Below are 24,416 nucleotides of genomic sequence, written 5' to 3'. Positions count from 1 at the left end.
CCATTACCCAGGACCAATGGGTCCTAAGCATTGTATCCCAGGGATACAGATTCTATTTCCACTCACTGCCAACCCCAAGCAGGGCGCCAGACCTTCCTCCAAACCAGTGGGCAGAGGCTCAAAAGCAAGTGCTTGCTCTTCAGTATCACTGTTAATCAACCTGTTCCAATAGAGCAAAGGGGGCAGGGTTTCTATTCCAGACTGTTCCTGATGCCCAGAAGAGAGCTCATGGCGCCCTATCCTGAATCTGTCCATTCTCAACACCTCCCTGGTTGTCCCAAAATTCAAAAGGTTTGCACTAAAACAACCGCTTCCTATGCTAGCCAAGGACTCCTGGCTACGCCCTAGACTTATAAGAAGCTTATCTGCACATCCCCATAAGGGAATCTTGCAGGAAATAACCGTTTCAGGGCAGGCTGTCTGCACTTCCTTTTGGCTTATGTACTGCGCCCAGGGTATTAAAGTGCCTGGCTCCAGCCATTGCATACTGCAGGCAGAGAAATATTCAAATTTACCCATACTTGGGCGATTGCCAACTCAGGCGAATAGTCAGGAATTGCTCCTTCAGCACCTGGCATTTGTAAAGAGACTTCTAACTTCTCTGGGGTACACAGTCGACTAAAATAAATCAAAGCTGTTGCCCAGCCAAAAGATTGTATTCCTGAGAGCAAGCTTGGACACTTCCCAGATGGTATTCCTCACTCAAAAGCAGGTTCATTTGACAAATTACTTTAAATTAATGGCCTCCTAGACACAGCTATCTGCAAGAAAAAATACTGCAAGGCTTAGTGTTCATGGCCTCATGCATTCTACTAATTCCATATGCAAGACTGCATATGAGGAAACTTCAATGGTGCTTAAAAAGTCTGTCAACACTCAGGACTTGGAAACACTGATTCCCATCATTCCTTGTCTAAGGGCAGAGTTCCTTTGGTGGGCAGAAGCTTGCAACCACAACAAGGGGCTGCCTTGCACTCAACCCCTCACTGACCAAACGCTGTCAACAGGCGCATTACACTATGCATGGGGGGGCTCACATGGCCAGCAAATGCATTCAAGGCAAATGGACCCCAGGACAAATTCACCTGCATATCAATCAAAAAGAAATGTTAGCTGTACAGAATCCTCTCTGACGGCCTTTAAATAACTTTTCCTTCCAGGGCAACTTTTGATAGACAACACCACAGTTGTGTGGTACATAAACAAGCAGGGGGGGATCTCATTCCTACCCACTCTGCAAGTTAGCCATGGCTCTGTGGAACACAGCCTTGTGTAACCAAGTGCAACTGCATGCTCAATTCCTGCCAGGCAAACGACTTTAGCAGAAAGCTACTGGACCCACGAGTGGAAACTGGAACCCAACTCATTCAAATTTCTAATCAACAGGTGGGGGGACACTAGAGTTGGACCCCCCCCCCAAAAACCATCAATTGAATAAACTTTGCACCAGAAATCCCTACAGCCAAGCATGGAGAGTGGATGCCCTATCCTTTTACATGGGGAAAAAACTCAATTTATACCTTTCCCCCTCTGCCCCTCTCAAAGGTACAACTCAAGATCAAGCAGGACAGACCAAGGAACCATCCTTATTGCACCAGACTGAGCAAGCCAGCACTGGTACCCACTCCTATGCAGTCTGACAGCAGTGCCACCCTGGCACCTACATCAGACCCCCTTTCTGCTGTCCTAGCAGGATGGACAGATTTTGCTTCCTCAGCTGCAAACACTGAACCTTGCAAGCCTGGCTAACTTCCCTGATCACAACACCAGCAACCTTCAGCAGACAGGTGCTGGACATCATCCTTTGAGGCCAGAAGGTACTAAAGAAATCCTTTTCAGAAAAGTGGAAAAGATATGTTGTTGGAACCAGTCCCTAGGAAAGGACACAGCCGTGCCCTCCTTACCTCAAATTATAGATTACCTAGCAGAGCTGCTCCACAAAGGCCTTTCCTTCTCAGTTAAGATTCGTGCCTCAGCCATCTCAGCTCATTACAATATGGAGCCACCTCTCTTCTCACCCTCTGATCAAACTCTTCCTAAGAAGAGCTAACAATTTAAGACTCCTGAAGAGTGCACCCACCTCTGCCTGGGACCTTTTCTTTGTACTAGAGACACTCAAGCTTCCCCCTTTTGAACCTGCTTCTGCAGCAGAGTTAAAATACCTCTTGGAAAACAGCCTCACTTAGCCATCACTTCAGCAAGAAGAGTGTCTGAGCTAAAATCACTAATGGCTGTGGAACCCTTTATTTTCCAGGCTGACTCAGGACAAACCCATCATTTATGGCCAAGGTGGTATCCATTGTGGCCCTAAACCAATCAGTCCATTTCCAACCTTTTTCACTAATCCTCAGAATAAAGGGAAGAGGATCCAGGACTCCTTGGCCATGCACAGACAGCTCAGGTTCTACCTTGACAGGACTAAGCCTTTCAGAAAATCTGACCAGCTGCTAGTCAGCTTTGCTACAGGGGCAGAGAGGGCAAGGCCATTTCAAAGCAAACCATTTCCAAATGGATAGTACACTGCATCCATTTCTGTTAGAAACACCATGGAAAAACCTACCCCACAGGGAATCGGAACTCATTCCACTAGGGCTACCTCAACTTCTACAGCATTTCTCAGTGGAGTCCATACCAGGGACATCCTGGAAGCTGCAACCTGGAGTTATGTACACACCTTCACCAAGCATTATCACTTGCCTGTCCTTTCTAAATCCAGAACTGGATTTGCCACAGCAGTCTTGCAAGACCTGCTAGTCAGCCCTAATACTTGACTGCCTCCTCGCTTACTCAGCTTTGGGAATCAAGCCAAGTGAGACTGCGACAGTGAAACACGAAGAACATAGTACAGTTGTGTACACAACATAAATGTAGATTGAGTGTATTCACTGTTGCAGTCCTGGTTACCCCCCAGCCCCCCCCCCCCTGACTTTTCTAGACCTTCTACCAATCTTCTTTTTGACCATATCCTATGGCTGTGGTATTTACTTTTTACTGGAGGTGTTCCACACCATGTAATTGCTTCCTATTTTGGGGGCTCCTGACATCTGGGGCAAGAAAACTGACGTAATAGCGTCAGCTGCATGTTTTTGTACCCCTGAAGTCATGGAAGAGGCAACAGCATCCAACACAGCAATCCCAAGACTCTAGTATTCAGGCTGACTGAGGGCTACCTGCAGGCAGATACCCAAGATGACTGCAACAGTGAATACACTCTGTCTACATTTATGGTAAGTGTACACAACTGTACTTAACTTCTCCACAGGGATTATATAGGAGCACAGGACCAATCAAGACCACAAACATCCTTCAGGGTGGACAAGGTGGCACAATTTCAGTGCCACCAGTTACTTCAGTTTGGGTCATTGTCATGACTTTATCCCTCTGCCAAAGAGCTCAAGTGCAATACTTTGAGCATATTCTAGTTTGATAAATGATGGTATAGGGGACCATGGTCCATGGATACCATGTTGCACACCAGCTCAGCTTTACAAATTTCATATCTTCTGATGAAGCAAGGACATAATCTATTTCCTACATTGACCTTGCCACAGCCTTCACTATACCCCCATGTTGGTAGTGATAAACATCTAGCTAAGCTTTGATTCACATGTAGCTTAGTAGAACCCATACTGCAAATGTCAGGAATGTGTTGCACAGATCTCTATCCTGTGCCCCATCAGTTTTGACACTTTCCAGATGTGAAAACTGGTATCAAGAATCTAAAGCTAGCCAACTTTACTGATTGCAAAGATAGGGCATTCTTCAAAAACCATTGCAATATTGAAATTCTCCAAGGGCTGGTCACATACATGTCTGTTTATCATGGGCTTGCCTTCACCACCAAGAAATCTAGTAAAATATCCACTATCACCACAATGTACCCTATAAAAATATATTCTACTTGAATCTGACATCAGACTTGGGTACTTGTTTTTAAAAATCCTTCCTTGCACAACTTATTTTCCATGCTCTGTCTCTCCAAGGTCCAAACATGATTTATTGTCCCACTTTCTCTCCCTCGTCAGGCCCATCACTAAATATCTCCTTTGATATGTAATTCTCTATCTAAATCAACCAGAAAGACCTGAATGTTTTCTTGCCTACAGATTTCTGGTCTTGGTAAACTTTGCTACTGTTCCAGACTAAAAGCCTGGTCACGCTATTCCATTTGTTATAGGCTGCTTAAGGGTGATCTGTTAGCCTTGCATGGTATAAATGATCATAGACTCTTGTAACTCCTACACCTGCATATACTCAAGTGGAAGTTTGCTTTACCACTAAGACCTAAATCTCTTCTGCCAGAGTAAAAGTACCTGTTGGTGTTAGACACCTTACCCAAGATTGTTGGGTTGTACTGCAACGGCAGCACTCATGAGTGTCTGTGGGTACAGTCATCTAACACATTTAAATGGTATCACTACTAAGATATAATCTGCCACTTACCATATCCCAGGTTGGTTGGCCATATTTTCACTTGTGTGGGTGATGTATGTAGAAGAGGAAATGTATTTGCAAATTTAAAAAAAAATTCTGTTTGGCTTGCCCCCCACTCACCGACTACCACCAGAAGCTGCTCAAGACTGAAGTTTTCCAATAAGTTGCTGATGTTGGGAACATGTTAAGTTCTTGGAGGCTTTACAGCCTGAAGATTTTAAGGCATCATTTCCCCTTACTTGGTGACATTTTTATAGCAACTGTTTTCTTCAAAAAAATGTACTGAAAAATATTGACTGCTGTCTTGTCTGTTAGCCAGAAGTCCTGAATTAGGAATTGTCTGGCTTCCCTTAAGGCACATCTTTTAAGCGCTAAAAGTCAGAGTAAAATGTCTCACTCCTTTCCAGGGATAAGGAATTGTGCAACACAAGCCACCTAGTATTGCCCTCAACTTCTGTGAAAATGTTATTTCATAAAAATGTCAGTACTTTCTTATTTTTAATGTGTGGTATATTGACTAAGCTTCCTATAAAGCTAGGAACAAACTCTAGGGGTATTTAATTTGTAGTTATCAGTGTATCATTCCCTGGGGTGGCCACGGTGGTACAGTGGTTAGCGTTGCCGCCTCACAGCAAGAGGTTCTCCGGTTTGATCCTCTGCTGTGGTGCATTCTGTGTGGAGTCTGCATGTCTTCCCTGTGGTCGCGTGGGTTTCCTCCGGGTGCTCCGGTTTCCTCCCACATCCCAAAGACATGCTGTAGGTGGATTGGGCACATTAAATTGGCCCTAGGGGTGGGTGTGTATGTGTGTGTGTGTGTGTGTGTGTGTGTGTGTGTGTGTGTGTGTGTATGTGTGTGTGTGTGTGTGCGCCTTCTGTGGAATGTTGGACGCTGGGCTGGCAACTCGACACCATAAAACTCAAGTGCCAATCATGAGCGGATGGTGATCCGCTGTGGCGACTCCTAACCGGGAAAAGCCAGAAGTGCATCATTCCCTAAAAGTTTCATAATACTGCACAAAGCTGTTTTACACAAATGTAAAAGGCCAGGCCATTCTTTGTACAGAAACATTTGATTTGTTTTGCATACTCCATTTTTTTATGTGCTTGTTACCATACTGCTAAGATTCTTTGACAGAGAGAGACATTTGTGTAGAAGTAATGTGCATCTGATGTCTGAATACCTAAAACAAGCCAGAGTTTACTAGGTAGTGTGTTTTTGACAAATGTCTACTTTGTGTCATTGTTTTTATCTTTGAATGTATTCTGATGTTCACTCTAATATTCTAGGGCTTTGGCTCTTAACTGCAATGCTCCCATAAACGATAAATTAGGAGGTGATTCAAAGGAATGGAAAGCTGGCAAGCCTGTTAGAGTGGTGAGGAATGCCAAGGGACGCAAACATAGCAAATATGCACCTGAAGATGGCAATCGATATGATGGCATTTACAAGGTTTGAATTGTAAATTTGTGTACATTTTACCATGATAAGTTAAAACAAATTTGATATGCATAATAGTCGATGGCAAAAAGGCAGGACTTGATAAGGGAAAACTATGTATTTATTTTGAGATACCCTAGTGTTCCAAATACTGCACAGGGCTATGTTCTTCGTGTTTCACTGTTGCAGTCATTACATTTGGGTAATCTGCTGGCAGATTGCTCTCAGTTGGCCTGAATAGCAAAGTCTTGGGTCCTGCGTCAGTTGCTGTCTCTTCCATGACGTCAGGTCGTCAGGGGTGTAAAACATACAGCCTACACCATTTTAATCTGTCTGTCTTGCCGCGGTGCCCGAAGCAGATCGCAAGTGCCGGTTGGCCGACTCCTGAAATTTTCGTTTTAGAGTTTCAGAACCAAAGGCTTCAACCTAAAGTTAAGTACCCCAATGGGCAAATTTTTTTCTTGCTCCTTACCGATTTCAGTAAAAGTTAATTGTATTACTTGTGGGAAGCAAATACCTCATAAGGATTTTCATTTGTACTGTATTCGTTGCCTAGGCCCTGACCACAACGTGCCTTGCTGTCTGTTTTGTGCTAAATTTAACCAACGCATTATTAAGCGTCTGTATATTTTTGCTTCTAAATATTTTGGCTCAAGATTTAACTATGCAGAAATGTTGTCTGTTAACAATCCGTCTGCCGGAATACACACAAAAGCACAAAGAAAAACCGTCTAGGTCCAAAACGGATGAAGCTTCTAAGCCAGTCGCCGGTACTCTGTGAGGCACTTTCGCAGCCCCTGATGCCTGCTACTTTTTATTCGCAGGCCTCTACAGAGACCCATTCTGAGTCAGGTATGCCACGAGACGCTTCAAGTATTGAACCCACAAATGTCTCTCCCTTACATGGATCCGGAGCCGCTGAGCAGGCACCAGCTTCTGAGGGTGTTTTCAGGCCTAAAAATTTGTATATTAAATGTTAATATATGTCTAAAAAAAGACGCATGGGCCATGTGTTCAGACCCCTATGCCTAAAAAAAAAATTATCAAAATGGATTTAATTACCTTGATCAGGGATTCCCGACCCCCTCCTGCTAAGAGGCCTATGCAAGGCACGGATTATGAATCTTCAGATCAGGTTTCCATTTCTTATTCCTCTTCTGATCAGGAATTTTCTATTCCACCTTGAGGAGACTGCAGAAGAATCCATCCCTTCTGCTTCTCCTCCTGCGGATTTTTCTTTTGGAGAAACTTTGCATGCCTAAAGGGAACATTTTCATTGGGAGAGTCAGGATTTTTCGGAATCCAAAAAGAGGCTTGGGGATTTCCTTCTTCCTCAGCATAGGCCTTTGGCTATACCTCCTGTTTTAGACATTGTTGATGTTTTCTCAGAATCCAGCATGGCTCCTGATTCCCTGCCTCCGGCTCCTAGTAAGCCAGCAGATGATATAGGGTTCCTGACTCCCACAAGTTTCTTTTTAAAAACCCTACTGCTGACCCTGAAACAATTTCTCTGTGTCCCAAAGGTGTTAAACCTTCTACTGCTAAAAACCCCACCCCTTCTGAGAGAGACTACAGGGCGCTGGATAGATGGGGTAAGAAGGTTTACATGACTGCAGCCCTGTCAGTTTCATATGCTTAAATATCAACAGCATGTCATGGGCTTACTGAAACAGAAAATGATGTTGATTTCTGACTGTGGAAAATAGTTCCAGGATTTATTGCATTCAGCTGAACAAGTTGGAAAGCATACTTTGCAATGTGGTTTTGATTCCTTGGAGGCCTCTTGCAGGGCCGCCGTAACTGGATCTGTGATAAGAAGGCATGCTTAGTTCAAGGAGCAAAATCTGCCTGATCATATTAAAGCAAAATTGTTGGATGCTCCTTTACAACAGGACAGTCTATTTGGTAATAAGGCAGAAGACGTTTTGAAAAAGATGGAAGACTAAGCTAAATCTATGCAAACTGTAAAAGATTTCCTACAAGTGCAGCCACCCAGGTTCAGTAGGCACTGGCCTACTAAGGATTGGTCCTTTCCAGTACCCAACAGAGCCACTCTGGTCAAACCCAGACACTCCAAAGGCTCCAGGTTTCAGTCACAAGGAACTTGCAGAACAAAACAATGGTGTGCCTCCACCTCCAAATCTGGAAGTAGCAAGGCACCCCCCTACCCTAAACAGTCTCAATGACTTTCCTCTGCCATTTCCAAGCACTTTTCTTTTGGCAGCCCCTTTGAGGGGGAAGCTAGCACTTGATGCACAAAATTGGCATCTAATTACCCAGGACAAGTGGGTTTTAAATATAGTATCCCAGGGATACAGATATCATTTCCGCACATTGCCAATTCCAAACGGATAGCCAGATCTGCCTCCAAATCAGTGGGCAGAAGCCCAGAAACAGTTATGTCCCTCATGGATATGGGGGCTATTCAACCAGTACCAGAAAAGGAAAAAGGACAAGGTTTTTATTAAAGAATTTTCCTGGTACCCAGAAAAGACAAATCATGGCATCCAATTCTGGACTTATCCATTCTAAATACTTTCCTGGACATTCCAAAATTCAAGATGCTGACTCTACAATAGTTACTGCCTATGCTGGGCAAGGATACCTGGTTTGTAACTCTCTAGACTTGTATCCCAGTCAGGGAATCTTGCAGAAGATACCTCCACTTCAAAGCATGCTATTGACATTTCCAGTTCTCTGCACTGCCCTTTGTGAAGACCCTGGGCACAGTAGATAAGCCAAAGTGCCTGGCACCAGTAATTGCATTTTGCAGACAACGAAACATTCAGATTTATCCTTATCTGGATGATTGTCTAATTCAGGCAGAAAACAAGGACACTCTTCTACAGCATCTGGTTTGTGTAAAAAGGCTTCTAACATGCCTAGGGTACACATAAATGAAAAGAAATCGCAACTGGTACCCTCTCAAATAATTACATTCCTGGGTGCAAGCTTGAATACAACTGCCCAGATGGCTTACCTCACACCAGACAAATTCAGTTGATGACGTACTTCAAACAAGTGGCCACAAAAACCCAGCTATCTGCAAGACGAATTCTGCAGGCCTTGGGGTTCATGGCTTCCTGCATTCTACTAATTCCATATGCAAGACTGCATATGAGGAAACTTCAATGGTACCTAAAAAAAACTTATGGAGTCAACATTGTCACAGCCTGGAAACAATGTTTCCGATCATTCTTTGCCTGCAACAGGAGTTCCTATGGTGGGCAGAGGCCTGTCACCAAAACAAGGGACTGTCATTCATTCCACCCCCTGCCACCCAAGCCATGACTACAGACTCATCAGATTATGCTTGGGGGGTCCCATCTTGCAGGGAGATGCATTCAGGGCGAATGGAGCCCAAATCAAATGCACCTACATATCAACCAGAAAGAAATGCTAGCTGTACATAATGCTTTGACAGCCTTCAAGGACTTTATTCATCCAGGACAACTACTGATAGACGGGCAACACCACAGTTATGTGGTACATAAACAAGCGGGGGGGGGGGTACCCACTCCTAGCCCGTTTGCAGACTAGCCATGGCCTTGTGGAACATAGCCTTGACTTGCCAAATATATCTACAAGCTCAATTCCTGTCAGGAAAGCAAAATACTCTGGCAGACTAAGCAGAAATCTTATGGACCCACACGAATGGAAACTGGATCCACAAATCTTCAGCATGTTGACACTAAAATGGGGGAGCCCAGACATAGATCTTTTTGCCTTTTCCCAAAACTATCAGTTGGAAAAATTCTGCACAAGAATTAATCGCAAAAAAGCTTGGAAAGTGGATGCTCTATCCTTCAGCTGGAAAAACCTATGTTTATGCCTTTTCCCCCTCTGCTCGCCAAGGTTTTACTAAGTCAGACAGGAAAAAACGAAAATGATTCTGATTGCTCCAGACTGGCTTTGCCAACACTGGTACACGCTCCTACGCAGTGTCACACCTTCCTCCGTGGTACCTGCCTCAGACACCTTATCTACTGTCTCAGCAGAACTATCAAATTCTGCACACACTGCTCCAAACTCTGAATCTTGCAGCATGGCTAATCAACTAATTTCACCAGTCACATCTCTCTGTAAACCGAAAAGATTCTGTGCCTGGAACCAAGCACAAGGAATAAACACAGCAATGCCCAATATTCCTCAGATTCTGCAATATTTAACAAAGATGCTTCATAAGGGTCTATCTTTTTCTTCTATAGAAATCCATGCCTCTGTCATTTCGGCTCATTGCAACACAGAGCCTCCTCTCTTTTCACATCCCCTGCTAAAGCAGTACCTCAGAGGGTTCAAAAATGCAAGTCCTCCCAGGAGAGCACCAACTCCTGCATGGGACCTCCAATTTTGTGCTGGAAAAACTCACCCTACCTCCTTTTGAACCAGCTGCTACTGCAGACAAACTTTCTCTCTTGGAAGAAAGCTTTTCTTTAACAGTCACTTCAGCGAGAAGGATTTCAGAACTACAGGCCCTCATGGCAGTGGAGCCTTTTATCCGGACAGGGTGGCCCTTGGGACCAATCCATCCTTTCTGCCTAAGGTGATATCCAGTGTGGCTCTTAATCAGACCATTCATCTGCCAACATTTTTCCCAAATCCACCAAACAAGGGGGAGCGGATTCTGCATTCATTGGATGTACACAGACAACTAAGATTCTACTTAAACAGGACAAAATCTCAAAATCTGAGCAATTACTGGTGGCATTTGCTGTAGGGGCAGAGGGAAAGGCTATTTCAAATCAGACTATTTCAAAATGTGTAAGCTTTTGTATTCGTTTCTGCTGCATGCACCATGGTAAACATGTCCCCAAGGGGATCAGATCCCATTCCACTAGGGCTGCATCTACTTCTGCAGCCTTTCTCAGAGGAGTTCCTACCAGAGACATATTCTAGAAGCTGCTACTTGAAGCTCAGTTCATACGTTTACCAAACATTACCATTTACCTCTTCTCTAAATCCAGAGCTGGCCTTGCCACTGCTGTCCTGCAGGGCCTTATAGCTGCTCCTAATGCTGTATAAATCCATCCTCCCAACCATAGCTTTGGGAATCTACCCAAATGTAATGACTGCAAAAGTGAAACATGAAGAACATAGTACAGTTGTGTACACTTACCATAAATGTGGTTGTTAGTGTATTCACTGTTGCAGTCCTGGTTACCCACCCGCCAGCCTTTGTGTTCTAAATTACGTGTGTGTGTGCGTCATCTGGGGCAAAAAAAAAAACTGATTAAAATGGCGTCTGCTGCATGTTTTATACCCCTGACAACCTGACCTCATGGAAGAAGACTGCAACCGACGCAGGACCCAAGGCTTTGCTATTCAGGCAGACTGAGGGCAACCTGCCCCCAGATTACTCAAATGTAATGACTGCAACAGTGAATACACCCTAACATCTACATTTATGGTAATTGTACACAACTGTACTATCTGTAGCTCCTGTGCTTGCAGATTACTATGATGCCTTTGGCTTGCATTGGCATTCATGGGCGAAGGGACTTACTATTCTCATAAGGCAGTGCAATTATAAATGTATGGGCTGTGCTACATGCCAGTCTTCCTGCTGCTCATGTAGAGCATTCATGGTATTCCTTGGGTAAGGTGTGAACATGCCGAACTGATGTCCAGGTAATTGCAGTGTAAAGTACTGATGCACAAAATGCTCTTTAACATGTTTGAAAATGCAACTTATGCATTGTTTTTGCAGGAGCAAGCCTTTCCCAGTGGCTTAAACCCAACAAATACATATTGTAACTTGCTTTTGTTTAAAAGTTGGAACAAATGACTGATTTTGTAAAGAGCACAGTGGGAGCACTGCAAGAACCGTAACAAGATGTGAATCATAGGTACTGCAAACTAGTTATATGAAGTTCGCAAACAGCTTGTCTGGCAGCACAGGACCCAGAATAAACACTTAATAGTGTAAAATAAGTAAAATAACTTTTATTGAACAGTAAATAATACGTTTGATGCCATGGTTTTCAGCAGCAAATAGCTATTTACTTGGTGTCTGATTTGTTCCCTGTTTTATTAACATGGCATCAAACGTATTATAAAAACATTTGGAACAAGGACCTTTAAATTCGACTGTGCTGATTAATCATGGTCATGTGATATGTTTGAATGTATTTAACCGTTTTAACTTGCTTATCGTTGTTACCTTGATAAAGCTCTGTAATCGAGCGAAAGCCCTTGGGATTATTTACTGTTCAATAAAAGTTATTTTACTTATTTTAAACTATTAAGTGTTTATTCTGGGTCCTGTGTTGCCAGATAAGCTGTTTGCGATTTTCTTGGTTGTTTAATTTTGGACTTTGTAGTCATCTGAAGTTGTTAATCTTCCATTCCTCACTGATGGGAACGGTTCCAAACCCTCAGAACAGAGTCAGCCAAATACCAAGCTAGCGTACACCAAAGTCTTGAGCCACGCTACTACCCACAATGCCCTTCATCCCATACCTCTGATCTCGTTTGCCGCACAGCCATATAGCAGCGTTTTCACCAAGCTCTCCTGCTAAGTTGTTTTGAATTTTTATATAAACTGTGTATTTCTCCAATAATTTTTCTTCTAGCGTCTTTCTCATAGTCTAGCTCTACCCACAGGTATTCCTTTTCTTACCATTGTTGGTATTTTCTTGCCTTACCTTAATTTTTACCACCCTTGTGGTAACTCTTCATACCATTGTTGGTAGTCTTGCCTTTCTCTCGTCTGAGTGAGTGCTAGTATGTCAGAAAAAGGGTACTTCAGGCTTTAAACACTGCACGTCGTGCAGTGGTAAATTACCGAACAGCGACTTTCTTTTTAAATGCGTTTATTGTTTGGGCGTTTCGCACTTTTCTGCGACAACCCCCATGTTATATTTGTGCGAGTTTTAGTCAACTGACGTTGAATGAATGGTGCAACAAATTGATTCTGAAAGGATTACTTTCCTCTTTGAGGCTATTTCTGTGGAGGTTTCAACTCCTCCAGTCAAGGGTAAGAAGCGTCTCTGCTCAGACCCTTCTTCACTGGCTGGTGACAGGGGCAAGAATCATCGATCTAAGGCCTGTAGATCTTCAGAGCATCGGCTCGCTGCCTCTGTGCCACAGACTTCAGTTTTCGGGGAAGTCTGAATTGTCTGTTCTGGGCTCTGCATAGACTACTACTGAACTGCTGATTACTTAGTCCGACCAGTCTGGTTCTGGACACCTTGGCACCGACCTCACCTTTACAGACACCGGCTCCGACCTCTCTCCCGAATTTGACTACTACCCCTATTGTGATTTCGGCTCCGAGTTCTCTGTGTGCCGACCTTACCGTTTACGCAATTCAAATCCTCTGCTCCGTTGAGTTCCTTACCACGGACCAGGTATTCATCTTCTGTGGATCCGTTTGCCGGACAAGCCTACAGTCTTTTAGACCGGCCTGAATCCTCTTCCGGGATATCTGTTAGGTCTGCCAGGAGCGTGTCCAAAATAGTGTTCATCTCGTGGATCAGGTACTGACTGCAAGAGGAATCTCCAGACCCTGTTCTGCTCCGGGTGTTGGGATTTTTCCTCCTTCGACTCCTTCGTATTCTCCTGATGGGGATCCTTCTGTTCCAAGGCCACCTTGCCCGTTGTTTTCAACAGGGACCCCTTCCTTCGGCACTCACTACTATGATGCCTGACTCATCTAAGCCCTGGTGGGTGTCAGTTCCGAGGGCAGCCCACCTTACTTCAGCCCCTTGCTTCAGGGGTGGAATATTCAGTTCCGGCCCTGTCACACTGTTTTTTTGGTTCCTGTGTTGGATCCGAGAGTTATATCCGCACCAAACCCCTCTCAAACTCCAGTTTCGGAGGTGGGCCTTTTGGAATGGGGTGTGACCCCGGTTCTGATTTAGTCCTCTTCGGTTCCGGGCTCCCATCTTTCTTCGGGTGGGCCCGCCTTCCAGATTATGGAAAGGGCACTGGCTGCTAGCAATCCCCCTCCTTCAGCTCCGACTTTGGTTCCCCCCCTAACTCTGCCATCGCTGACCCTTAGGGGACCACTAATCCAAAGCACCCCCCTTTGAGGCATCTTCGGACATTCCACCGAAGCACCCCCTCTGAAGAGGGTGTGCAAAAGAAAACACATGGACTCACCTGAAGAGTCCCTTACTGAGGATACAGATTACGATGATGGGGGAAGGTTCCCCTAGATCACCCCCTGACGTTCCTTTGGGGATTTCTTGGAGATTGAGTCAGCGGGGTGACTGAATCTTACAACCCTTCCCCAGAGGAATCCGTATTCCTACAGGCTTTCCATTCCTGGCCCACTACTTCCTGGGTGACGCATCCTGCAGATGGGTTGGTCAAATTCATCGTGCAGCAGGCGTGGAAGAGTCAGGATTCAGTAGAAGCTATCCCCAGGAGATTAGACAAAGTACTTTCTCCTCCAGAGGATCAACCCCATTGGTTGAAAGGCTTGCTAGTAGATGTTGTGGTGGTGGTGACCACAAAGAAGGACCTGGCAGAAGTCTCCTGCTGTTCATCCGCCCAACAGGGAGTCCCGGGTGGTGGACAGGTTAGGCAAGCGAGTTTTTGCTGCAGTGACCTTTGCCGTGCATTCGCTGAATTCTCTGACACACTGAGAATCCAGGAAGACCTTATTTCCAAACTTTCTGGTAGCCTTGCGGGTCAAGTGTTGGATGGAGCACGTGACAAAGTGGCTTCCCAAATTGCCACCCTTGAAGCAATTTAGAATTCCTCCATGAGGTTGCTCTCTCATGCAACCAAAGGAGCAGCTAAAGCAGCAGGTGCTGGCGTGGTTGTCAGACTTCATGCGTGGATGAGCATTTCTGACCTACCGGATTCCTTCAAGTCTTCCGTTTTGAGCGCCCCTATTTGAGCCTTCCACGTTCTTTGGTTCTAAGGTCGAGGATACTTTGGCCAGGTGCGAGCAGGACGTAAAGACCTTTTTTGCCGTGGGTCTGCGCTTCTCCAAACCTCAGCGTTCCTTCTCCAAGAACCAGAGGAGTGGAAAGTTCTGGCACAAGAAGTCCCAAGGTTTCTTTCGTGATGCACGTGACTAGGACTCCTCCAGAGGCAGAGGGGGGTACGACTGTGGCAGACTCCTTTTTAGGGGCAGAGGGAGTTAACGGAATCAGGGCTCCTGAGGTTCTTTCTCCAGTAGGCCCTATCAGCACTCCTGAAGCGTTGTCCGATTGCTTTCCTCTGGAAGCAGTCGGGGTGTATTTCTCTCTACACCAAACAGCCTAGTTCTCCATTACCGACAATCTATGGGTGTAGAGAATTATCACCAGAGGCTATCGCATTCCTTTCAAATCCTTTCCAAGACCTCAATTCTCCCTTCCCGACGTACCACCCAGTCAAAGGGAGGAGGCAGCTTCTGAAATAAAGAAGCCTCTTCTAAAGCGAGTTATCCAAAAGGTCCCCCCAGATCAATGCAGATTAGGGTTCTACTCCAGACGTTTTGGTGCCAAAAAAGATGGGGGACTGGAGGCCCATCCTGGATCTCAGTCGTTTGAACTAGTCAGTCATACAGACCACGTTCTGCATGGTCGCTATTCAATCCATCCTTCCATGCCTTCGGGAGGGTGTGTGGATGTGCTCTCTAGATCTCCGGGGTGCGTATTACTGCATAAAATGGACAAACGCTCCAGGAGACTTGAGTTTCCGTCTGGGAGCCAAATATTTTCAATTCAGAGCCTTGCCTTTCCGTCTCAACGGCCACCAGAGTGTTCACAAAATATCTAGCAGCTGTGACAGCTCACTTGAGACTTCACGGATTCCAGGTGTTTCCTTATCTGGATGATTGGCTGCTCTCCACCCCCACAGAGTGTCTACTGACCAGAGCCCTTCGCTACACTCTGGTGGAGTCTCTGGGTATTAGTATCAACAGGGAAAAATCAACCCTTCAGCCCTCACAACAACTGGAATTCATAGGGGCCATGTTCAACGCTCAGCTCTGCCTAATATCTCTTCCTTATCGCAGGCTCTTAAGACTGAGAACACAAGTGCAAGTGATACCCGGCCGCAGGAAAGTGTCTGCAAGGGAAGTTTGCAGGCTCTGGGTTCCATAGCGACAGCCATTCCCATTGTTCCGTTGGCCAGACTTCATATGCGCCTGTTAGTGGCTTCTTCAAACTCAGTGGATACACAATCATCATCCCTTGAACGCACTTATCCTCATCACCGATGTCTGCAAACAGGATCTCTTCTGGTGGATGAGAATGGACGAAAGTCTTTGGTGTCGCCCCTTTCAACCTCTTCAGCCCAACGCCACAGTGACTACGGATGCTTCACTGATTAGTGGGGGGGGGGGCACTTTCAGGGAAAATCTGTTCTAGACATGTGGTGGTCTCGAAGTCGACTCACACAACGTTCCAGAGCTCAGAGCTGTTACTGGTGTTACAAGCTCTCCATCTTCCTCTCGGACCAATTGCTATCCAGTCCGACAATGTCTGTGGTCTGGTACATCAAGCAGTGAGGGACCAGATCTTACCCCCTTTGCCGCAAAGCTGAGAATTTGGCAGTGGCCGATAGTTTCCAACAGTTTCCTGATTGCTACACACATCCCGGGGAGTTCCAATGTGATTGCAGGCAGGCTGAGCAGATGCATCCTGCTTCCTCACGAGTGGTCTCAACCAGAGTGGCGGAGGAAATTCAGCCGCTCTGGCCGGGCTTGCTGCGATCTGTTTGCCTCCCCCTCCAATACGAAGTGCAGCAGCTACTTTGCCCTCTTTCCTCTGCAGGGGGAGTCCCTGAGAGATGCTCAGACTCGCAATTGGCCCATGGGTCTCCTGTAAGCTTATCCTCCCATCACCTTGATACCCTTGGTCTTAAGGAAAGCTACTCTGTTGAGAAGCAGAATGATTCTCATTGTTCTGTTCTGGCCTCTGCAGGTTTGGTTCCCCTTCCTTCAGCCACACCTGCTCCGACCTCCTTGGATTCTGGACTTCTGTCAGGATCTTATTTCTCACCCCCAAGGGTTGTCTCCAAATATGACCACACTCAAAATGACAGTTATGTTGCTCCACTTCCGTTAGGAGCCAGGCTTGAATCGCTGTCTTCTCCGGTATGGAGTATTATTTTGGCCTCCCAGAAAACTTTACAAAGACAAGTGGAAACATTTTTCCTTGTGGGCACAAGAGCAGTCTCTGGATCCTGTTTCTGTTCCAGTAGCTACGGTTCTTCAATACATGACCGAGCTTTTCGTTAATGGGGCTTCTACAGCCACGATTCGGGTGCATCTAGCTGCCATCTCCAATTTCCATGATGGTTCAGATGGAATTCCTATTATATCTTCTCGTCTGTGTAAGACCTTCTTGAAGGAGATTTTTCATTCTAGACCTCCCATTAGGCAACGTGTGGAATCATGGAATCTGCCTAGGGTGCCTCAAACTTTGACTCTACCTCCCATCGAGCCGGCTGCAACCTGTGATGTGAAATTTCTGTCCTGGAAGACCTAGTTTCTGGTGGAGGTTACTTCAGCCAGACGTGTCAGAGCTGCAAGCATTATGCATTGAGTCCTTATTTGATTTTCCATAAGGACAAAGTATAACTTTGCACCAATCCCACTTTCTTACCCAAGGTGATTTTGGAATTCTCTAATAATCAGTCCATTGAGTTGCCCGTGTTTTTCCCTAATTATGCTAACAAGGGGGAATACTATCTCCATTCCTTGGATGTCCACAGAGTTAAGTTTTAATTTGGGCAGGGCAAAGTCATTTTCTAAGTCGGATCAGCTTTTTGTTGCCTTTTGTGGGTTCTAGAATGGGATCGGGAGTGCCTAAGGGTACCTTGTCTAAATGGCTTAGGGATTGCATCTCTCTATTTTCTGGAGGAGGAATCTGCTCCTGGCCACATTAAACCTCATTCCACCAGAGTTGTGGCCGCTTCTGTCTCCTTTCATGCTAGGGCTTCCATGGATGATGATTGTGCAGCTGCCACTTGGGCTAAAACCCATACCTTTTATCAAGCACTACAAATTGGATCTGATCTCCAGGGGAAGAGCTGCCTTTGGCTCTATGGTTCTCCGGAATGTTCTTCCATGAGGGCCACCCAGATTCTGTAGCAGCTAGGGACTCTGTCCCATCAGTGAGGAATGGAAGAAGATTAACAACTTCAGATAAAGAAGTTGTCTTGCCATAACGTTCCATCTGAGTTGTTGATCTTGCATTCATCACACCCTCCCACCTTCCCCCGCCAAAGGCTCCTGGCGGATCTTCAGGTTATTTCAGTGTGTTGGGGTGTTTGCGCAGAGATGGCCTCTCCCTTTCCTTGTAATATGTTTCTACTATATGTTCTACAAACTCGATCTGAGGTATGGGATGAAGGGCATTGTGGGTAGTAGCGTGGCTTGAGAGTTTTGTGTACGCTAGCTTGGAATTTGGCCAACTCTGTTCCAAGGGTTTGGAACCGTATCCATCCGTGATGAATGGAAGATCAACAACTCAGATGGAATGGTATGGTAAGACATAAATTCTTTTTACTGACTCGAGACACTGTCCATCTTCCCGCCGGTTAGTGGTCCATCTCGAACAAGAAACATTGAGACCCATTAAAGCGAAAGTGCACTTTCACAAATGCCTGTTCTCTGAACCGGAAATAAACTACTTTAAACAGTATTTTGTGGGGGGTCTGTGCCCTCCACACACCCCCTTATTTAAATATACCAAGAGATCGCACTACAGTCGGGAAAGGGATACATTCCCTTATCCCCCACTGTAATGTGCTTCAGAGAACCGGCTTTTGCAAAAGTGCACTTTTGCTTAAATTGGTTCAGAAAGTGTGTTTTCAACCATCAGTAGACCCCAGAATTTACTTAATATTGATGTTCTGATGTATTTATTCCTACCATGTTTGGTCTAGGCTTCTGTTAGTCTGCCTTACCTTATCTAGCCTTCCAGCCTCTCGAGTTACTGGAGTAGTCCTTTGTATCTATTGCTATCCAGGCTTCCAGTGCTGGCTTTCATTCCTGTCACAGGTGCTCACCAATCTCATGGTGCCCTTGGAGAGCAACAGCCTTTTAAAGTTCAGTTAGGGATTCCCCTGCTCCCCTTTAGCAGGAAGAAAGTCCTACAAGTGTTTTAATGTTCTAGATAAAGAATTGGTTTACAGAACCCCAATTCCATTGTCTCTTGCTAATTGCCCAGGGAGCCATAAAGGGTTCAGAAAGAGCACTGGGTTTTATTTCAGTTCCTAATTCCAAGAAAAAAAAAGGAATTTGGAGGTCAGTTTGGACTTCTCCAGACTGACGTTCTAAGAGTTCAAAAGGCTATTTTTTGCAGAACCTTTTACCCTAGCTCCTTCCAGTGTCCTATATGGGTGACCTTAAAGGACTCCTATTTATTAATCCTGTATCTGAGATGGAAAGGGAGTTCCCTCCAGTATGAAGCAGGATGTTTCCATTTATCTGTTCACTTCCTTGACCTTCAGCTTGTTTACTCCACCCAGGATGTTCATAGTGCCCCACTGGTTTGCTCTTCACAGGACAAAGGACATTTTACATTTATCTGAGCAGCTGCACCATTCATTCTACATTTCTGGAAGAGGTGCAGAAAGCTCTGCAAACAAGTCAGTTATTTCCAGTTCCAGTGAGAGACTCTTCCATAGGCCCAACTTTCATAGTGCTACTGGGCTATGACTCTCATAAGCTACAGATGGTGCCCCTGTACCAAAAGCAATGATAAACCACCTCAAAGCAAACTCTCAGGAACCTGATGCACAGCCTCTCACCCAAAGAAAGTTGATATGTTTATAGCCGCCAGGAGTACCATTCCTTTTTACACACTTGTCTGATCCCAGGTAGCTTTCACTAGAAGCAACCAAAGATGAGATTTCCTCGAGATAGAACACTGCTAAATGACAAGTAGTTTGTTGTAAAAGTCATCTTGTAATACCTTTCCATAAGCAACTCTCTCCTTTTAGAGCACTGAATTATCGAGCTCATCTCAAATTACAGGATTTCATATCTGAATGTATGGTGGAAAAAGATTTGACTAAAGAGGACTCGCCACTTCACCCCAACTAATTCAGACATCTTTATAGTTCAGTTTAAGTGCACCTGTAATGTTGTCTTTCAGCTTTTCCCGGTTAGGGGTCGCCACAGCGGAACTCTGGTCCGCTAATGAAGTGCACCTGTAATGTGACAGGTGTAATTTCTAGAGCAGCTGTCATTGGTACCATCATAAGTATGTATGTACTTAGTTTTGCACTCTAAAGTTAGTGGAAGATGAGGGCTGCATGGTGTTCATGTTAAGAGAAATTCTTTTTGGCTGTCAGGCTTCTGAGATGTTCCAAGAGCTGTGAAAAAAGAATCAAATCATTATGCCATGTTTCACTTTCTAAAAAAAATAGTGAATGAAAGCAGGGACCTTTTTGTAGAATGCTAGGTGGAGGGAAGTTTTTTTTTTTATTTATTTATTTTTTTTGGTAGGATGATATGGGGCGTTAAGAGGCCAGCAACCCTTCTCTTGAGATCAGCATTGACTACTTAGTGTACACACTCTGCGTTCCACCCCAACCTATTCCCAGCCTCCCCTGAAAGTGGAAGGAAAATCTCTCCTATAGATGAATAGAGTAGTTACTTCAGACAAATGGCCTATGTTATATAATATAGAAAGGCTGTTTGGGAGAGAGATGTAGTCCAGTGGGTCTAGAACTATTTATCTAGTTTTGCCCTCAAGTTGCAGTCGGAAAGCCTAAATTATTGTAAAAGGCAAAGAATATAATGGGATCTTGCTTAATGCCGTCCTTTGTCAAAGGACAATCCATGGAAACCCATTTTTACCTGGCCTAACTAAAGGAGTGCCTAAAGTATAAGAAAATTAGAAGTGGTAATTCTTGGGTTCCTTCTCCATCTATGTCCAAAGGCATTTGTGGTGACAGTGGACCTAAAGGATGCATGCTTGCACATCTCAATTTATCAGAAGTATAGAAAATTCCTAACATTCCAGGTAAAGGGTAGACATTTTAGTCCAGTTCTTTGCCCTAGCTACTGCTGCAAGAGTCTTGAGAGTTCCTAGCACCAGTATTGGCCCATGGGAGGACGGAAGGTATTTACTTGTACCTAGATTGCCTGTTGCACACTGCCTCTAGGAAGGAGATCTTGAAAGGCTCTTGTTTCACTCAGCAGTGACTACAAAAGTTAAGGATTACTCTAAGCTTGCAGAAGTCCAAAACCCATGCGGAGACTTGTATTCATGTGGGCTCTCCTAGAAACTTGTAAGTCAAGGATGCCTTTTCCCAGGACAATGTAGTATCTGTAGCACAGTACTTCCAGACGGTCTTAAGAGCTATATGAAGAGTTGGGGACAGATCCTAGTGATCCTGGAGCACATAACAGCCTCTGTCCTGTTGGTCCCTCCAGGCAGTGCTGCATATGCAAACTAAAATGGTACCCATGGGGCCCTTTGAAATTAGCAAGTGCACACACAAGAACATTCCCTCACACTTTTGTCTTAAATGAAGTAACTGTACTAGTGCTGACCGCTTCTTTGTCCCACAATGAGACACCATCTATGCATCAGACCAGACCTGGAGTTGCATATCCAGGAAGAGTGAAGGCACAGGACACTTGAAACAGGATGGAGACCAGTTTCCATATACATTAAGGAAATATCGGACCAGACTGCATATGCAGCTTCTAGTTCTGTCTAGATCCCAGAAGCCCTGAAGATTGACCAACACCAATAGTCACACAATGTGTAAACAAACGTGGAATATATTGTGATCATTTGGGTAAAAATGGCCATAAAGACTTGGGATTTTCACTGCCTTAAGGATGCCTTTCAGCTGTAACAGCTTGCTTCCCAAATAAGGGCTTTGCGACAGTTTTTTAAAAGGTGGTGTGCATTTTAAGCCATCCAGATCGATTGTACCACCACGGAACCTATATTTTATGCTAGGAGAAACTAATGCTTTCCCTGTTGAACCAGTAAACTGTATATGTTCCTCTCATTGAAGATGTTCTCAAGTCATGCTGGCCAGAAGGATCCTGGGAATTCCAAGCCCTGATGGGGCTTTTGGTTTCCCATGTGGGCAGGGGTTAGCATAAGTATTGACCTGTCCTTTATGCCAGAAGTTTGTGAATGGTGTAGTTAAGGGCAAACTCTACCTCCATCTCCCAGTATTCTTTCTGACCACAGAATAAATGTGGATTTGGTACAGCCATTCTCTAGATGTGCACTGGCAGCTAAAGCATTACCTAGACAAGAACAAGGGTTATAGAAAGTCAGATGAGCTCTTTTTTGCTTTTTCAGAAAGTGGAATAATCTTTCAAAACAAGCCATCTCTAAGCAGATGTTTCCCATAGATCTCATCACAGAAACCAATTAATTACCAGGAAGCATAAGGTCACACTACCAGAGGCATGCCTACAACTGTAGCCTTCCTGAAAGGTGTGCCTGCAAATGATCTAAAAGCAGCTGCTTGGTCATCTGGACAAAACAATGCATTACATGCTTCATATTGTCTAATGTAAGGGCAGGATTTGTGTCAGCATCTTTGAAAGGTATGTTGCCTGTACCCACTAAGGTACCAGCCAACAGAGTGGAAGGAAAGGCTGTGGGAGCTGTACCCAAAGTTATAATTGCTGCAGTGACTTGCACAAAGAACATAGTACACTAGTATTATCTTACTGTAATTGTAGATTTCTGAGTAACTGCTGCATTCTGGTTTCTCAGCCTCCCTTCCCCTGTTGGGGAACATCTCTGACTGAAATGGGGCACTTGAGGATAATGTGTGGGTTGCCATAATGACCTCCGTGTAGAACATTAGACTGCTGGGGCATAGCCTTGAAGTCTACTGTATCTGTATTGGTTTCTATTGTTCAAATGTTACCATTTTGGAAAATGACAGTGGGATTCTGACTTTACAATCTTCCCAGGCTTTGAATACTCTGGCTGTGTATTGGCTAAGGTCCAGTCCTGTGTGTATAGGAGGCCATCACAAATTGCTTGCCACTTAGGAATGACACCACCACCCCCAATACCCCCATGTTTCATACGGAAACATGTAGTTACTTGTTGGGAAACTAAATGTACAACAAAGGGATTACTGCTACAGTGGTGTTCCTTGTGACCCACCAAAGGGGCTGCCCAACTTTAATTTCAGCTGTGACATTAATGGCTGTCCCCAGTCAGTGTAGCAGGCTTCATGTATAGCTTTTGTGATGCTAATAATGACTCTGGTTTTATGCTGTTGTCAGTCACCACAGTCACCAAGCTGCAGTATTGTGTTTTGTTTTGTTTTCCAGTTCATAACTACCCACTTTGTAAACTTAATTGGCTCTGTTAATGTTTGTTGGAGTTGTTTCTGAAGTGTATTGTGATTTGGAACTTCAAAGAAATTCTGAAAAAACACCTGTACCTGGAAAGGTGTGTAAGATTATTTCCAAGAATGCTATCTGATTCACAGAGGGGAGCAACAGTGACTGACTTCTGCTAGTACTCCTCCAGTATTCAGTCTTCAGGTGTGCACAGAAGACTATCAAAAATCATTTGCCACTTGGGAATGCACTCCTTTTTTTGATTGTACCACCCATTTCATATATAGGAACTTGCAGTTCCATTTCAGGAAATTGTTCAATATGGGGATTACAGTAGTAGTACTTGTGACTGATTCTTAAGATTTCTCCAACTATCGCCCCATCGCCATATTATCTCCCTTATCTAAGTTACTTGAGAGATGTATTCACTCAAATTATGCATTTTCTGAATACTCGTAATCTTCTCTCCACCACACTTAACACTGATTCCGTCCACACCATAGTACAACTACTACTCTTCTTTACAAATCTGGTTAACCTACATAGAAACTAAGTTTGTATCTGCAATATTCTTGGATCTCACCAAAGCATTTGACATGGTCTCTCATCCTATCCTACGAGACACTCTCCTCTCTCTCCTTTGCCCCTACCACTACTGCCTGGTTCAAAAACTATCTGACAGGCAGCATTTTGTTTAATGGCAAGGTGTTCTATCACCACTTCTTCCAACCACCATAGGGCTCGATACTGGGGACCACCTCTGTCTTCACCAATAATCTGCGCACCTCTTACGAACATGCCTCACTTACACGGTATGCGGATGATTCGAGACTTAATCTGCTCAGCCCCAACACTATCCACCCTCCAGCAACTCATCCAGGAATCCTTTACCTCCATTAAAAAAACTGGTCACTGATGTCCAGCTTATCCTCAACCCAAACAAGACTAAATTACTCCTTTTCACCCCCAATAAATCTAAAACCTCTCTTCCCTCCTTTTCTGTCACTTCTAAAAACTGCACTGTGATATCTCCCTCTGCCGACACGCAACTCCTGTGTAGAAATAGGTAAAAATCTTCACTTTGTCCACATTTCACAAACCATCAAAGTACACAAAAAATGAGAACGCTATATAGACATAAAAACTTCCTAACTGACCAAGCTAGGATCACACTTGTGCAAACACCTGTTGTCCACACTTGTGTATGCAGCACCAATCTTGACCAAGGTCAGAAAACATGACCTTAAACTGGAGTCTTGCTATGATAAAACTGCAAAATTTGCAAACCGCTCCACTTTCAGATCCCAATTT

General features: G+C 44.6%; 1 protein-coding gene across 2 annotated transcripts in view; it reads left to right on the top strand.

Annotated features, from left to right (window-relative positions):
• UHRF1 (ubiquitin like with PHD and ring finger domains 1) overlaps positions 1 to 24,416 on the top strand; it is a 565,933-nt gene that overhangs the window by 348,798 nt on the left and 192,719 nt on the right. For both annotated transcript variants that reach the window (XM_044054049.1, XM_044054048.1), the window contains exon 12: positions 5,722 to 5,884. In XM_044054049.1, the coding sequence (XP_043909984.1) occupies positions 5,722 to 5,884 (163 nt within the window). The remainder of the gene's footprint in view (positions 1 to 5,721; positions 5,885 to 24,416) is intronic.

This window comes from Protopterus annectens, chromosome 13.part0 (genome assembly GCF_019279795.1).
Source record: "Protopterus annectens isolate FY-2018-M chromosome 13.part0, PAN1.0, whole genome shotgun sequence".
Classification (NCBI taxonomy): domain Eukaryota; kingdom Metazoa; phylum Chordata; order Ceratodontiformes; family Protopteridae; genus Protopterus; species Protopterus annectens.
The sequence above is the reverse complement of the archived record's forward strand: the minus strand, read 5'-3'. Positions and strand labels throughout refer to the sequence as shown.